The sequence below is a fragment of the Aegilops tauschii genome, chromosome 5, assembly GCF_002575655.3.
Source record: "Aegilops tauschii subsp. strangulata cultivar AL8/78 chromosome 5, Aet v6.0, whole genome shotgun sequence".
Taxonomy (NCBI): Eukaryota; Viridiplantae; Streptophyta; class Magnoliopsida; order Poales; family Poaceae; genus Aegilops; species Aegilops tauschii.
The window spans coordinates 496,056,394-496,073,503 of NC_053039.3; the positions used below are offsets into that span (position 1 = coordinate 496,056,394).

At 45.2% G+C, this 17,110-nt stretch overlaps 2 protein-coding genes across 4 annotated transcripts; both read right to left on the bottom strand.

Annotated features, from left to right (window-relative positions):
• Positions 1 to 2,107: 2,107 nt before the first annotated feature.
• LOC123493419 (uncharacterized) lies at positions 2,108 to 4,001 on the bottom strand. The gene has a single exon (XM_045229212.2). It carries the CDS (start codon positions 3,790 to 3,792, stop codon positions 2,329 to 2,331), a length of 1,464 nt encoding a protein of 487 aa, XP_045085147.1. The 5' UTR covers positions 3,793 to 4,001; the 3' UTR covers positions 2,108 to 2,328.
• Positions 4,002 to 5,289: 1,288 nt separating this feature from the next.
• Positions 5,290 to 9,295, bottom strand: LOC109766012 (scarecrow-like protein 21). Of its 3 annotated transcripts, XM_020324784.4 has the most exons (4): positions 9,029 to 9,294; positions 5,860 to 7,565; positions 5,737 to 5,756; positions 5,290 to 5,658 (listed from the first exon to the last, which is right to left on the bottom strand). In XM_020324784.4, the coding sequence occupies exon 2, from the start codon at positions 7,510 to 7,512 to the stop codon at positions 5,887 to 5,889; it is 1,626 nt and encodes a 541-aa protein (XP_020180373.1). In that variant the 5' UTR covers positions 7,513 to 7,565; positions 9,029 to 9,294; the 3' UTR covers positions 5,290 to 5,658; positions 5,737 to 5,756; positions 5,860 to 5,886. The 3 variants fall into 3 exon arrangements, with proteins under 3 accessions (XP_020180373.1, XP_020180371.1, XP_020180372.1); XM_020324782.4 differs by having other exon boundaries at positions 5,290 to 5,756; positions 9,029 to 9,295; XM_020324783.4 differs by having other exon boundaries at positions 5,290 to 5,756; positions 5,860 to 7,558.
• Positions 9,296 to 17,110: the final 7,815 nt, after the last annotated feature.

Below are 17,110 nucleotides of genomic sequence, written 5' to 3' on the forward strand. Positions count from 1 at the left end.
AATAAGAGACCAAAAACCAGGTTTCGGAAAAAATCACTACTCCCAGATTTACATGAAATAATCGACCCCGGCAGCCGCAAACCTCTGGCAATCTGTGTATCCCGAGTTCCCGACGTCCACCTGGATCGACGTCGATGGGGCGGAAAGGCAGGAAGCGTCAAGGGCGTCCCTCTCCTCCTCCCAAGTCGGAGATCGCCCGTATCAGTGAGCCTCTGACCTAATCTGATCGACTTCACGCTCGACGTAGTATATCTGAACTGGCGACTGTTAGTTTTTCCCTGGTAACCCTCACCCTCCCCCATTGCGTGAGTTTGCTTATTGTTTCACTTGCGTGCAGTTGACAAGTTGGGCCACAATAATGGGGCCATCTTACTGCTGTTTGAGACGCCCTCTGGCTTCGCAGTCTTCGTCTATGATGGTGTCCAACTCTACCGGCCAAAAGCCCAGGAGGTAATACGTTCTTCCTTCCTTCTACTCATCAACTCATGTACGTACGTACTTGCCTTCCAGTTGATCCTGCCATGCCATTCTCCTAACTTTCTGGATTTTCCTGCAGAAAATCTGGGCCAACTTTGCCAAGTACTATATGCCGCACAAAGTCCGTACACCTTTCTATCCATGCATCAAAATGATTATCATCTTTTTTTGTACTCCGTATTCTCATGATTTAGAGTTTGAATAATTGTTTGCTTTCCTTTTCATATCTTGAGCAGGTCATTTGGCTACAAGAATTCAGGAGATCCAAGAACAAGGCCAATGTATTTAATTAATCATACTGGTGTCAACAAAGAACTTGCAGAGATGATCCAAAGATGGCACGCCCCTGCTCAGCTGCTAGCTGTCGGAAAGCCTGAGCACAAAGAAATCATTGAAGCAAAATTGGTCGGTATTAATTAGCTCCATTCTTTGCTTATATATGTACGTCCAGGAGCAATTTTCAGCAACAATTTTACTGTGGCAGAAAATACGCTGCCTGTATAATGAAGCTGTGTTGGAGGTCATGTGGGGCATAAAATATCTCATGAAGAGTTTAGTGCCTCTTGAAGACGCTGAACTGAGCAAGGAAGACCGGCTTCCCATGAGTTATGGGATGAAAACTGTCCTCAAACGTCATGGATTCGATGTCACCCCAGAAATGGTGAGAATACCTTTCGCTTAAATGCCCCCCCAAGTCTAACATGAAATGCTCTGCTTTATACTCCTACCTGTCATCCACTTCCCAATAGTTTGCTGCAGTGACCGAAGTTTTCGATGCAATATTATTTGTGTAGATGTTTTCTTTTCTGCAATCACTGAAGCAAAATTGGTCAGCATTAATAGTCATGCAATGTCCCTTGCTTCCTTGTATATATCCTGCCAGGGTAATGACAAGATTATCGAGTATGCATGTGTCTTGTATGACTACGAGTTGGTATGCGGGACCAAGCATTCTGAATGCTTGCAAAGATGCGGTAAGATCCTCCAAGAGGTATCCGGCATTCAGTGCGAAGGATGGAGCGCGATGAAACTTGCGACAGCTTTGAAGATTTTAATCTTCCCTGATGACGACGACGAAGCATATCCCGAACTGGTAAATCATAGACCAAGTAATACTTTTTTAAAATTGCCCTTACCATGTTCCTGCTGTACATTACACTTGATGGGAACTTTGCATTAGGTAGTTGTCAAAAAAAAGGAACGTCGCATCATGTAAATACGCCCATGGTTGCTTATTTCAGGAATTCTCAGGAGATGAGCTCTATAAGTTGAGGAAAACTTCTGAAGCGGAGCTGTATGTGCGTGTACAACGAGATGGTGCGGGCCCGTAAACTTATGGCTACCACGGAGATACGACTGGAGTTGTTGATCCTGGGGTCAGAGGAAGCGCATGAAGAGCCTGAAGCTAAGCAAGAAGTGGCTGAGAGTTGTGAAGCTACTGTGAAGAGGAGAAGCTGTTAGTGATCTCCAACAGCAGCAGGCGCTCATGCTATGGCGTCGGATGACATGGCCGGCGGCCTGCGCGAGGGAGAAGCCTTCTAAAACGACCATGGCCACCACGCAATACAAGATTGTATTAGAGTTGAGAGTTGCATTTCAACTCTACCAAAAGGCTGAGCAAGGTAAAATATGGACTTGTCTCCGCAGTAAGAGAGTTCAATATTCACTGATGGCATTTTACATCTCCACAGTAACATGGGCAGGTACATACAGCTATAAGTAAACACAGGAACAGAATAATGACCTGTTGACCTATAGGATAAGGACATAGTTCATCCTTGCACTTGTGTTTGCCAGATTAACATTTATGCCGATGTTCTTCTTGGCGCCAGATGATTCCTCCTGCTGACTTTAATTACGACGTGGTTTCTGTTTCTCTAAAGTGACTATGTAGTCGCGGTAAGGTGGGATCCGAGATCTCCATGCCAACACATCAAACTTGTCTTCATCATCAGGAATTTCAGCACCGGTTAGCAGTTGTTGCCATGTCAGTTTTGGCAGCTCACTTTGCTCCGGGCCAGTCTCCCTCAAATCGTAAGCCCAACATCCTTGAACCTTAGCCCCCACATAGGACGACTTGGTGAAGTTGACAGGGATATTTCTCTCGAAAAGGTCCTCGGGGTGTATGCCGAAGGAGCCGTGCGTCCGAACTAGTTCTCTTATCCTCAGTAACATGTTGCACCAAAATTTAGTATCAGGATTAGCTCTTAATACCCCACCAATTATATTTGCACCAAGAAAAGATCCATTTAGGTGAGTAGCCAACTGCATTCCCAGAGATGCCAGTCTTGGGTTCTCATCAGGATCCATGCTTCCAAAGGCAAGTGCCTTGAAGAAGTACCAGTATTCTTCTTGCGGCAAACTCTTCATCCTGATGGGTTGGGCAGTTCCCATTTTAGCAACTTGATCTGTTCTGCCTATCACTACAATTTTACTCCAAGCACCTGGCATCTTCTGCAGGCATGATCGGAAGTTCTCCCATGCCGCCGCATCCACATCCCAGCTGAAATCAACAACAAATAAGTACTTCCCCGAGCCTGCCTTGCAGTTCGCCGCAAATTCTCCAATATGCGGGTCATCGCCTTTATAGAAAAACATGTGGGAGAAACGACCCCGCACCCTCTCATCCCTGCAAGCATGTTGCACCAGAGTTTTCTTTCCGACTCTGCACGGGCCGATGATCGGAAGGATGCTGAAATTTGTTCCATCATGACTATCATCACTGCATAGTAAGAAGTTGAGGAGTTGCTCTTTCTCGATGTGGCGACCAAACATGCACTTATCCATGTGTAGATATGTATCGTATGGCTGGCGAGACAGGCGAGGGCAGCTGACAAGGAGCATCACAAACTCTCTCATATCTGCGGTATGAGCCTCCAAACTTTCAAGAACACTTTTCAACTTTGTTGTGCTCCCGGCCCCAAATGCTACTGGTGTGTTCTTCGTTATAGAAGCAGCAACAGCCAAACGAAGGCGCTTGGCGGTATTAAAAGTAGAAACGGCAAAAGATTGGCTCCGATAACTCACCTCGTCATCCTCGACGCTCTCTTCTCCAAGGGACTGGACCCTGAGCCTGTCCAGCATGTAGTACCCAAGGTACATACCCTCGATGAGCGCCTTCAGCTGCCGGAGCATCCCTCGATTTGTGATGTGCCGCCCCTCTGCTTCTTCAACAACGGTGTGCATCCTCAGCAAGATGCGTTCCAACCTTCTACGATCCTCCTCCTCACATGTGTGGGTGCCATAATTTTGAGCCAGGAAAGAGATGAACCTGCCGACAAGATCGCCCGCAACTGCTGAAATCAGAACCTCCATGCTGAGCTGAGATGAGACCTCCCTGGGAGCAATGACGAATGGAAGATAATTTGCAAAGAGCAGCAACACGATTCCGGAGGTGACATGAAGGGGTCGGTCAATAAAGGCTGCAGTCTTCCAGAAGCATGACCTTTTCAATAAAGCATAATCGGTGACTGAATGAAGTTCGCACAGTTGAATATTCCTACACCACAAAAAGTATTTATTTCAGTCTTCTGTTTATACATTGTAAAGAATGCAGCTGGAAGAACCATGTGGACCAAATACAAGAGTGTCACTTTCAGACTATTTTGATGTTTCTCTATTTTGTGCAGATGAGCAAAAAGTTAACAAAATAAAGACAGCTACTGATGGGATAGAAAAATAATAAGATGGCTCACCAACCAAATAAGATTTCCACAAAACTTGTCACTGCATACTCTTACTGCAAAGATTAAGAACATCGTAGCACAGGTCATCATGGGCATTTTCCTGAACAATATTTACTCGGATGCTAAGCTCTCCAAAACATTAACAAATTTAGCACCCATGGCCACTCACGATTTTGTTTTACGTAATATTCCTCTGTAAATAGTTTATAGTGATCTAAAACGTCTTATATCTGTTTACGGAGGGAGTAACTATTAAGCACCCGGTAAGAATAAAGGAAAATAACCACGTGAAGTCCAAAACTGCAAAGCCTACATAGTATTGGTCGAAGGTGCATTGTATAGCATACTACACTGTAACAGCTACGTACAATATATAGTATTTGTTTCAAAGAGGCAGTAAGGACGTGCAGGCATCATTATTTCAGATGAACTCATGACGACAGGTTGCTTGTTTTTCAGACACGGAGATTATTCAGTTATGGTTGTAACGAGAAAGAATCACAAATTCAGAATGCAATGCCTAAGATAGTAAGATGGCCTTTATGGACTGAAGTGCTCTCGGACCAGGGACGAAACAGAGCACGCATGCAGATGCAGCTAGCGGAAACAGAGGAGCTGCTTCATGCATGCTCTGTTTCCAGCAACCAATGCAAGCCTTTATTTCTTCTTCTTTTTTGACAGCCATCTTATTACATGGTCTAGAAGATAATTTGGCTGTTTTAAAATTTAGACCATAATGGGAAGGAAGAAGAAATTTAGGCCATCTTATTACAGATGGGTATATGCTCCTCGCAGCTCCCTTTGCTGTCATAGTTAGTAACACACTGATCATCTCAGCAATTCTTACTCTTGTATAATCAGTCACTGTAATCGTGCGGTGTTCAGTTAAACTGTATCACACATACCAGAAATGAGAAGCGCAGAGGATTGTTGGTAATTCTTCCAAAGACCCTTCTTTTTCAAATACAAATACACTCCTAGCTTGAAGAAGTATCAGAGAAGATGAGCTTTGAGAGCTTTCCATATTGCACAGATTTGGATGTGAGCTGGATCTCCCTCCAGAGTGGCATTATACTAGTACGTCACAGGTTCATCACATATTTCCTAGACTTTTCTCCTGAATCAGTACGCTATAACATTCAGTACTGTAGTATTATTTCAGGGCAGCAAGCAGCAGAAGAGGTCGTAATAAACCATCACGTCATCATCACACAAATCCACGAGAGTGAGGACACATGCAACAGCCGCCTCTTGTGCCTGCATACCCTTTAATCGTCTCTAAACATCCTCTAATTAGTAGTACAGTATATTACAAGCATGTCAATCCTAGAACAACGGGAGCAAACCACAACACACCAAATTCCTAGCTATGAACATATTTATTTATTTAATCACTATGCCTTCTTCTAAGTCACGGCTGTCGCGGTATCATCACAGCAACTCCTGGTGCAGACAAGCAGCAAAGCCCTTATATAAGCTCAGGTTCCATCTGAAACTGGAGAAAGGACAAATCAATCAAGCTCAGGTTCCAGTGAATTAGATGGCCAGTGAGCAGACAGAAAACTGAACCGACCTGATAAGCTCAGGTTCCATCTGAAATTGGGTAAAGGACAAGTCAGGCTATAGAAATATCGTGGATCGACGTAACACGAATCACTCAAGAATTAAGTTTCAACAATAAAAACAGTGTACATACATGACATGAGCTTCTCCTCAAGACATGTCAGCACCACGCAGAAGACACGACCAACACTCTGCCCTTCCAACCAAGGTAAAGGACTCCGTCCCTCTCCTCAAGCCTGTAGCAACTGTGGTAGCTATCCAGCAGCGTTTTGATGGTGTTGTTCACCACCGAACTCAGCGGGTACGGCCTGAATCCAGCCATTGCAAACCTCGCCTTCCATTTCCCAAACACCTCGTGCCTCTCAACCCTTTCAGCACCCTCGCACGCGATTAAATTGACGATATCCCTTGCCACACAGTGTTGCTCCGTGCTAATCCGCCTCTTATCATCCCTTGGTAGAGCAACATCTATTGACTCAAACATTGCCGTATAGTAGTCGAGGGTCTCCAAGTACCTTGGCAAGAATGCACTTGTGTTTGTGTTCGACTCCTGCTCAACAAGAGTCACCACCCTAGGGGACAGGCTCTTGATCATTCTTATGATCCTGTCCCGGTGATTTTCCACGCTCACGCTTTCATCAGGAGTATGGTGCAGCTGATAGGCAAAATTCACTACAATAGCCTCCCCAGGTCTTGTGTCAAGATGCTGAATATAAACCTCATGGCTAGCAGCATGGACAGCATTGAACTCAAAGGGAAGGCCACACGAAGCAGAGATGCTATGCAATCTTGTCCCAACCATATCCAGTCCACCACCTCGGGCATAAGCAGAGTTTGAGTCATCTATACCAGTGATTCTTAGGAATGGTGGACCCCCGGGCCTCGCTGCAAGAGCCTGAATGATAGTTATCCACTGGCTCCCCTGTGCGATTTGGAAATCAATGATGTGAACGAAGTTCTCGCCTTTGATAGCCTCTGCTATGGCACCATTGGCCGACATGTAACCAAACTTGTAGAACGGGCAGATCTCACAGAGGAGATGCATGTAAGACATGAGCTCAGAGCTTGTAGGTTCTTTGCACTTCAAGGATTTATACAGCTTACTTCCAGAGAAAGAGAGCCTGGCCACAAGGCCTTCCAACATATATGCCCCTAGGCGTTGCATTGGATCTCCAGAGACAGACACCAGCTGACCTAGCTCAGATATCAATAGTTCTGTTGCATACATATCATTCGCAGCAACAGCCTTACCGCATGCTATGATCACCTGCTTCAAGTCTCCTGTGTTAATTCCCAGAAGCTGTCTCCAGTTATCTTGTTTCAAAGGATGGTTGGCTTGCAATAAGCTCTCGGGGCTGTCAGAGGCTATGTCCAATTCAGGTCCAAGAATTGCATTTTCTAGCTCCTTCAGTTTACTCTGGAAATCCGGTATCTCGGTAACACATGAAGCAGTTGGGGGTGAATCATATGTGTGGTATGAGTGGCTATCATTCTGAGACAGGGGGCTCCCACTTATAGGGGAGATGCTATGAGAAGATGTGGAGCTCTGTGTAGGATAAACACCATTTGCCGATGATGATTCGAGTGTGCAGTACTGTGCTTCAAATACTTGAGGATTGGAACTAATTTTCTGTGACCCATCACCTGAAGATGTGTAGTGAACATCCAGATGATTTTGCATCATATAGAACCGTCCATTTTCTGCTAAAGGCACCGAGTTGTTGTAGTACGCCATTTGTGAATCATCTGAGCATCTATATGTACGTTCTGAAGCCTTAGCTGACATACTGGTGATTGCAACCTTGTGGGACAAGCTCAAAATGAAGTTGATCCTGCCATCTTTAAAGTAAGTACAATTAGTATGTTACTATCACCATCAAAATCACAGAATCCAAGGAAGGAATGCATAAGCGCATCCTGAGTCAATTTTGAACTTAACACCTGAACTCACATCAATTTTACATGGGCATATGGTTTTGAACCAAATTATATTTCAGAAAGTATAGAGCAAATGCAATGAAGACCATATGTTCAAGTAGACAAACATCATTTCAACAAACTCATATCAATTTAATTGGTGACCAAACAGTGTCAAGCCACATAAATTTGAAGTTGATGTTTCTAATCGTTTCACGGTAAGAACTAAGAAGAAGCAAGTTCACCATATGCTTTCTTGACACTCCTTGTTTGGCTACCAATATTTTGATAAAACAATTGCGAATCAAACAGACGTAACGCCGGTTTTTAGATAAAGGAAAGCTTTTATTGAACCTCAGAAAATCACATCAAGATGATTCAATTACTGAGATTCTATTTTGAAATACATCAATAACAGGCTCACATATAAGGCCATAGTTCCACCATGTATACGCCTCGTCGCCCCCTACCGCACATGGGTGGCTTGTGCATAAGCCTGCTTCTGGCTGGCTGAGTGGCTGTGCAGAAGCCAAGTAGCAAAATGAACGGCTGACACGAATGCATTATTCTGTGGTCAATTTAGGCTCAACTTTATTCCCAGTTTGCTTTTAGACTTTTTGTTTTTTCTTCCTTTCCTTTTAGATTAGGTTTAATCGCCTTGTTGTAATTCGTTTTTGTTTTGTTTTGTTTGGTCGTTGTATCACTGGTGCTACCTTAGCTATCTGTTGCAGACGTGTTCTAGAAAGAAAGAAAATCATCCCCAATTTAATTGTCTTTTCATCTAGACAGCATAGCCAATAGCAACCAGGGACAATTCAATCGATGAAAAACTCAACAAATTGGAAGGAAATGCATTTCTTTTAAGAAACTAGGCATTGTTTCATTCCCAATTCGTCGAGAACAAGCCAATCAAATTGGGAGAAAATTCGAATTATGGACCTGAGGGTGAGCAGGCCATGGGGCTTGAAGCAAGCGGATGAGCGGACAAGCAATGGTATATCAAGAACAGGGCATAAACTAAATTACAGATCTTTCTCTTAAAAATAAGAAAACGCATTATTATCACTGGGAATTTAGTTGTATTGAGCCGCAGACAAAATAGACTTTTATACTACAAAGAAAATAACACACGACTGTGACTAGAGATAGCAGAGGCAAACAGCTAAACCTAGTTTATTCTTCCTAGGTGCGGCGTGGGGACATTTTTGGAGGGGCAAACCGAGGACAAATTCATGAAATTAACCGGCAGCAACAGCACAGAACACCATGAAGTAACAAAAATCAAGACCAGCCAACAAGCAGCAGCAGGGCTGAGCAACATGAATCACAATCACAAGCAAAACAAGAAGAAGAAGCGCAAGAAAGACAGGGCAGGGCCGCCATACCTATGCGGCCATCAAGAAACAAGCGGCGGCGCCGGACAGGATCTCAGATTCTTGGCCCGGACAGCGGAAGAAGCAAGAAGCGGATGGATGGGTGGTCGGAGTCGGGGTCAGGGGTGGAGGTGCTCCGAGTAGTACAAGAGCTGGTGCGGGGAGGAGATAGAGGGGGATTGACGGACGGAGAAGAGGGAGGAGGAGAATGGGTGATGGAGACGGGTGGATGGTGGGGAAGAAGAAAATGATACGAGGCCTCTGGAATCTGGTTGATTAATTAAAATAAGTAAAGTGGCAGCAGCATTACCAGCCGGCAGAACCGGCGGTGGGCCAGTGCTGCAGGCCGCCGATATTTTCCCCCGGGGATAGTAGCGGCGGCGATTTGGGGGCAGGGCGGTGGCTCTGACAGGTCGAGAGTTGTGAATTGGATGTTTCAGAAGAAGAAAAAAGGAGTTTGTGAATTGGAGGTTTTCAGAAGAAAAAAATGGGAGTAGAGTTTTAGTCGTGGGACTAAAACTTGCTACCTCACCCATGATTGGATCCAAATACTACCTCTTTCTCAGTTTACAGGGCGTGCGCGTACCCCTAGGTCGTCAATTTGACCAACCTAATGTTGGAAATATTAACACTTTTCCGACTAATCTAATCCACGAGTAAACAGTAATCATGGCAAATACGGTATGCATCTCATACCGATATCTAAGCATGTGAGCACGTACAGTACATAGAACAGAAACATCTATGAACAGCATATATACGGCTAGCACATGAACGAGCAAATAGGGGATGAACGAGTCATACCCTCCGGTTGGCCAGGCCAACGCGGCGGCAGCCTCGGCATCGGCCGATGTCTTCTTCTTTGCGGCGGCGTCGTCAGCCATGGGGTCGATGCAGGGGAAGTAGTGGAAGCAGAGGCGGACGGAGACGGGGACGGATCGGGAACAGTAGATGACGGCTAGGGTTGTACGAGAGGGAGTGGCAAAAATAAGCTTTGGCTCGGCTCATTCCCGCAACCCGCGGCGCGCGCGCGTCGTGACGAGGCGAGGCGAGGCGAGGCGTGGCGAGGCGAGGCGGGCGGCGGAGGAGGAGGAGCGCGCGTGTACAGCTCCTATTCCCAAGCTCCCAATAGCAAGTGGTAGAGCAGCCCTTATAAAGAGGTCTCACTCTTCTTACTGTAGCAGTATGGGACTAAACTTCCCATACTTCCCACCACTTGCCGTACACATGCATGGGCCTTAGAGATTAACTAGGGATTATTGTCTTATATGGGCCTAAGCCCATCCATAATCCATCAATCCCCAACCAGATCTCGAGGCACATAAGTTTGTCAACTGTTTCAAACAATGTTTGATATACCAGAATTTTCAGTGGAGATGTTAAGTTGAACTTCCACCTAGAGCAATAGGATTAGACTTCTTCACAACTGAACAATGGACTATGCCTTGAATTGTCAGTCTGGCGTGCAGAAGTTTCGCCTATTGTCAGCTGATACGTGGCTGCCGAAGGCTAAACCCCACGGGTGGAGCTTATTAGTCATACTCCGTACCTTCTCATAAGCTTCCTAGAGATCACCTAATCTCATAGACTGTGACCAGCAGTCGGGCTCACATAGGTGTGTTCCTCCAAAGAATGCTCTGTAGGTTAGCATCTTGCTTACATAAGCTTTGGAACACATTAAGACAAAAGTCAGCCTGCCTTACAGAATTGAGAGTATTATTGCATCTCCAACGGAGTGGGATAATTAAGGATACTCTCCTCAGTTGACCGCTGGATTGTTTTCCCAGGTCCTAATTCACGGGATCTCCGATCACATAGGTTGGGTTACCCCCATGGAACTTACGTGGGTCTCATACCCATCTCCCTCGATGCATTTTCTATCATAATCCGTGATAGCCCTTTCGTAAAAGGGTCTGCCAGATTCTTAGCCGTCTAGATATAATCCAGCGCTATTACTCCGGAGTTTCTTGATTTTCTGACAGATTTTAATCTTCTTCTTATGTGCTTTGTGGATTTCAAGTTGTCTTTTGAAATCTTAGCCTTGACAATCACTGTTTGATTGTCACAGTTCATAAGGACAGCCGGGACTGGTTTATCAACCACCGGCAAATCCATCAAAAGCTCTCGAAGCCATTCTGCTTCGACGCATGATGTGTCTAATGCTGTGAGTTCTGCTTCCATAGTCGATCTGGTTAAGATCGTCTGCTTGCAAGACTTCCAGGAAACAGCACCACCGCCAAGTGTGAAGACATATCCACTTGTGGCTTTCATCTCATCAGCATCAGATATCCAGTTAGAATCACTATACCCCTCAAGTACCGTCGGGTACCCAGAATAGTGAATCCCGTAGTTCACAGTACCTTGCAAATAGCGCATCACTCGCTCAACAGCATGCCAGTGCACATCTCCCGGATTGGAAACAAACCGGCTCAGTTTGCACACAGCAAATGAGATGTCAGGGCGAGTAGCACAAGCTAGGTACATGAGTGAACCAACCACTTGAGAATATCTCAATTGATCTACAGCCGTGCCTTCGAATTTTCAAATACGCACGCTAGGATCATATGGTGTTGCAGAAGGTTTGCAGTCCGAATATCCAAAACGGCTCAAAATCTTCTCAACATAGTGGGATTGCAAAAGTGTAATTCCACCCTCAGTATTTCTCAGCAGCTTGATGTTCAAGATAACATCAGCCACACCCAGGTCTTTCATCTCAAAATTATGAGATAGAAAAGCCTTGACCTCCTCAATGACCTTGAGGTGGGTCCCAAATATCAGTATGTCATCGACATACAGACACAGTATAACTCCTTCGCCCCCACCATAGCGATAGTATACACATTTGTCAGCTTAATTAACAACAAAGCCAGCAGATGTCAAAGTTGTATTGAACTTCTCATGCCATTGCTTAGGCGCTTGTTTCAGGCCATACAAAGATTTCACTAGCTTACACACCTTTCTTTCCTGACCATTTACAACAAAGCCATCTGGCTATTGTATGTAAATTTCCTCGTCTAGCTCTCCATTAAGGAAAGCCGTCTTAACGTCCATCTGATGAACGAGAAGACCATGCGAGGCAGCCAAAGCGAGTAACACTTGAATGGTTGTCAGCCTAGCCACAGGTGAGTAAGTGTTGAAGAAATCCTCTTCTTCCTTTTGGGTATAACCCTTGGCCACAAGCCTAGCCTTGTACTTCTCAACAGTACCATCGGGCCTTAGCTTCCTCTTGAACACCCACTTACATCCCAATGGTTGGCAACCATAAGGACGATCAGTGATCTCCCATGTCCCGTTAGCCATGATGGAATCCATCTCGCTACGGACAACATCCTTCCAGTAGTCAGCATCCGGAGATGCATAAGCTTCTGAAATGGAACTGGGAGTGTCATCATCCATGAGGTACACGAGGAAATCATCACCAAAAGACTTTGCAGTCCTTTGTCTCTTGCTCCTAACAGGAGCTTCCTCGTCATCCTCTGATGAACTTTCATCATTTTTGTGTTCATAATATTCCATCGGAATGGAAGGTTCAGGAGTCTCATCAAATTCCAGTCTAGAAGTGCTTTGCATGTTTCTCATGGGGAACATATCCTCAAAGAATGTAGCATCCTTAGACTGTATAATTGTATCGACCTTCTGGTCGGGTACCTCAGATTTCACCACTAGAAATCTATAGCCAACGCTATTCTTAGCGTAGCCCAAATTAACGTAGTCCACGGTCTTTGGTCCAAGCTTACGCTTTTTGGGGATCGACACATTGACTTTCGCCAAACAGCCCCAAGTGCGCAAGTAAGAGAGTGTAGTTCTTTTCTTTTCCCATTGCTCATAGGGAGTAGTCTCATTATCCTTCGCGGGAACTTTATTCAGGACATGACATGATGTCAATACAGCCTCCCCCCACCATGCCTTGGATAAACCCGATGTATCTAACATGGCGTTAGCCAAATCTGTTAGAGTACGGTTTTTCCGTTCGGCAACCCCGTTTGACTGGGGTGAATAGGGAGGCGTCCTCTCATGAATAATACCATGTTCCGCACAGAATAGATCAAACTCACTAGAAAAGTACTCTCCACCACGATCAGACCGGACTCGTTTTATTTTCTTCTCAAGTTGGTTCTCAACTTCAGCCTTATAGATTTTAAAGTAGTGTAGAGCCTCATCCTTTGTATTTAACAAATACACATAATAGAATCTAGTGGAATCATCAATCAAAGTCATGAAGTATTTCTTTCCACCTTTAGTCAACACACCATTCATCTCACAGAGATCTGAATGTATGAGCTCTAGTGGTGCCAGGTGTCTCTCCTTCGCAGGCTTGTGAGGCTTACGAGGTTGCTTTGCTTGCACACACGCATGGCACTTAGAGCCTTTGGCTAAAGTGAAACTTGGGATTAGATTCATCTTAGCTAGCCGCGTCATACAACCGAAATTTATGTGACAAAGACGTGAATGCCAAACCTCACATTCGTTCACATTAGAATGAATTTGGTTCACAACTTTATTACAGAAATCCTCCAGGGAAAGGCGGAACAAACCACCACAATCATATCCTTTTCCAACAAATAGTCCATATCGAGATACGACTACTTTTTTAGACTCAAATACTAACTTAAACCCTTCTTTACATAGAAGGGAGTCACTAACGAGATTCTTCTTGATAGCGGGGACATGCTGCACGTTCTTCAGTTGCACGATCTTTCCCGAAGTAAACTTCAGATCTACCGTGCCAACACCATGAACAGAAGCATGCGAGCCGTTCCCCATCAGGACGGAACAATCTCGTGTGACCTGGTAAGAAGAAAACAAAGACACATCAGCACACACATGAATATTGGCCCCAGTGTCAACCCACCAATCGGTGGACTGACAAACTGAGAGTATGGTAAACAGATTACCATACCCTGATGCCGCATCATTGTTGCTCAGAGTCACATTGACAGACTTTGCGTCCTGTCCTGGCTTCTTATAATTGTTTGGGCACTTGTTTGCCCAATGTTCATCTGAACCACAAGTGAAGCAGCCATCTCTCTTCTTATCTTTCTTCTTACCCTTCTTCTTGAAGGTAGTATTCTGCTGGACAGATTTCTTTCCCTTGAACTTGTGGGAGTTCTTCTGCACCACATTGGTGCTAGAAGAACCCTCTGCCCCTTTCACGTGTGAGTCCTTTGCTCTCGAGTTCTGCTCAACACTTAGATGACCGATGACATCCTCAACAGAGAATTCACGTCTCAAGTGCTTGAGAGAAGTAGCAAAGTTCCTCCATCCAGGAGGGAGTTTTGCAATAATGCAACCCGCGACAAACTTGTCCGGTAACTCACACTTCAGGAGCTCCAGCTCCTTGGCAATGCATTGTATTTCATGAGCCTGGTCCAATACAGGACGGTTATCAACCATCCTGTAATCATGGAACTGCTCCATGGCATACAACTCACTGCCAGCATCGGTTGCGCCGAACTTAGCTTCGAGCGCATCCCACAAATTCTTGGCAACGCGCATATGGAGATATGCGTCGACTAGCTTGTCTCCGATCACAGTAAGAACGGCTCCAACAAAGATGGTGGTTGCCTCCCTAAACGCATTCTCCTGTTCAGGAGCAATCGTTACCGTGGGAGACACACCACCAACCCAGAACACGTTCATTGCTGTGAGCCACAAGGTAGTCCTCGTCTGCCAACGCTTAAAATGCGTTCCAGTAAACTTTTCCGGTTTCAGAGTAGCGGCGAAGCCATGAGTCGAAAAGTGCCTAAAATAAGGTTTTTGGATTGTTGGAAATATTAGCACTTTTCCGACTAATCTAATCCACGAGTAAACAGTAATCATGGAAAATACGGTATGCATCTCATACCGATATCTAAGCATGTGAGCACGTACAGTACATAGAACCGAAACATCTATGAACAGCATATATACGGCTAGCGCATGAACGAGCAAATAGGGGATGAACGAGTCATACCCTCCGGTTGGCCAGGCCAACGCGGCGGCGGCAGCGGCAGCCTCGTCAGCCATGGGGTCAATGCAGGGGAAGTAGTGGAAGCAGAGGCGGACGGAGACGGGGACGGATCCGGAGCAGTCGCGTCGAGACGCTCCCCAAAAACCTTATTGCCGTTCTCCCGGGCAGGATCTTGAACGACAGGGTTCCGGAGGCACCTGCTCTCCCGACCAACCATGCACGCGGTCGTCGGGATGGGATCGCCGGAAGCAGCACAAGGAGAGGAACAGTAGATGACGGCTAGGGTTGTACGAGAGGGAGTGAGTGAACTGAGTTAGGGTTCACTCCACTGGCCAGTGCCTTTTTATATAGGCCGTCAGGTAGATGGGCCTGGGCCAGGCCCACGACCGAGTTCGCGAACAGCCCACAGTCCAACGTCTCGGACAGTGGCGCTTCCGTACACGACTCGTTAATTAATTAACAATTAATTAACCATTCCTGAGCGGCAAAAATAAGCTTCGGCTCGGCTCATTCCCGCAACCCGCGGCGCGCACGCGCATCGTGACGAGGCGAGACGGGCGGCGGAGGAGGAGGAGCGCGCGTGTACAACTCCTATTCCCAAGCTTCCAATAGCAAGTGGTAGAGCAGCCCTTATAAAGAGGTCTCACTCTTCTTACTGTAGCAGTATGAGACTAAACTTCCCACACTTCCCACCACTTGCCGTACACATGCATGGGCCTTAGAGATTAACTAGGGATTATTGTCTTATATGGGCCTAAGCCCATCCATAATCCATCACCTAATACAAGTCATATATTACAAAAAATATACCAACATAAACTATGAAGTTTCTACTTTCAAAAAGTATAATTTTTGTGTTATATAGTTTATATTAGGGTGATAAAATTGGCAACCTAGGTATACGCGCAAGATTTGTAAACTGAAACGGAGGTAGTACTAAAGAGACTAAAATCAAGTTAATGAGCATTTATTATCCTCCAAACCCTCCAATCCAGAACTCGCCTGTGTTAAAGGAGAGGAGTTAAATAAGGAGAGAGAGGACTAATCCACATTTTAGTAGGGTACCCCTAACTAAAAAAATTTAGTCTCAAGACTAGTTTTAGCCCCTCTTTAGTCAGGGGTGCTTGGTACTTTAATCTCTTAAAGAGACTATTTTTAGTCAGACTAAAATAAGTCCCTTGGATCCAAACACCCTCTATATCAGGTAGGATGAGATGTCTTGATCCTCCGAATCTATGGGCCAAGTAAAAGAAATAATAAATAAATAAATAGCATCTTAGATGTGATTAATACTGAGAGAAACAAATGGATAGACGTAGAACAATCAATACAAAACAAAATTGGATTAAAAAGCATACTAGTATTCTTCTTCTTCCTTCAATTATACACCATCCGCACTGAACCAACAGCAAAGAAAAATAACCTACACACGACTTTGCCATACCAGACTTTCAAGATCGCAATAGACACTCGCAAAAATCTATATTTACACCAGTTGACATAGATCCATGGCGGGACCTGGCAAACATAAAATTGAGCTCCAGACGCCTGCGGACCATTCGGTCACCCCATATTTTTCACACATTGTGACCGCATTTTTAATTTTCAACTCTCCACATGCAACATTCATTTGATATATCGTATATACATAAAGATATAAAATAGCAAACTAGCTAAACTACTCATGATCGGATATCTCGATGACCTCCTTGCCAGAGCAGCCGACCTTGTGGTCATTGGCAGCCGAGCGAAACGTTGGCGCCTCCTCGCTGTCCTCCTCGGCCACGAAGAGCTACTCGATCTTCATGTTCGTCTCGTGGATGAAGCAGCCATTCGCCGCCACCTCCGCCACTGGATGGACTTGATGATGGCCTACTTCTCTGGTACCTCCTACGCATGGGCTAGCTCATACTTATGTTGGCGGGCTTTTCGCAATATGATTCTGTGCTATCTACCTCCCAACCCATAATTATGTGGAGAAATTTTTCACGTTGGTGTCTACATGCACTATGACGCTTTTTCGGTGAAAAGAGAGGGTGCGCGGAATTGATATGTTTTTATAGGCCAATTGGTCTTGGTTGGTTTGAAATTTTTTTGACCCGATCAAAATCATGAACCAAATCCAAAGTTGAATACCCCAGTCG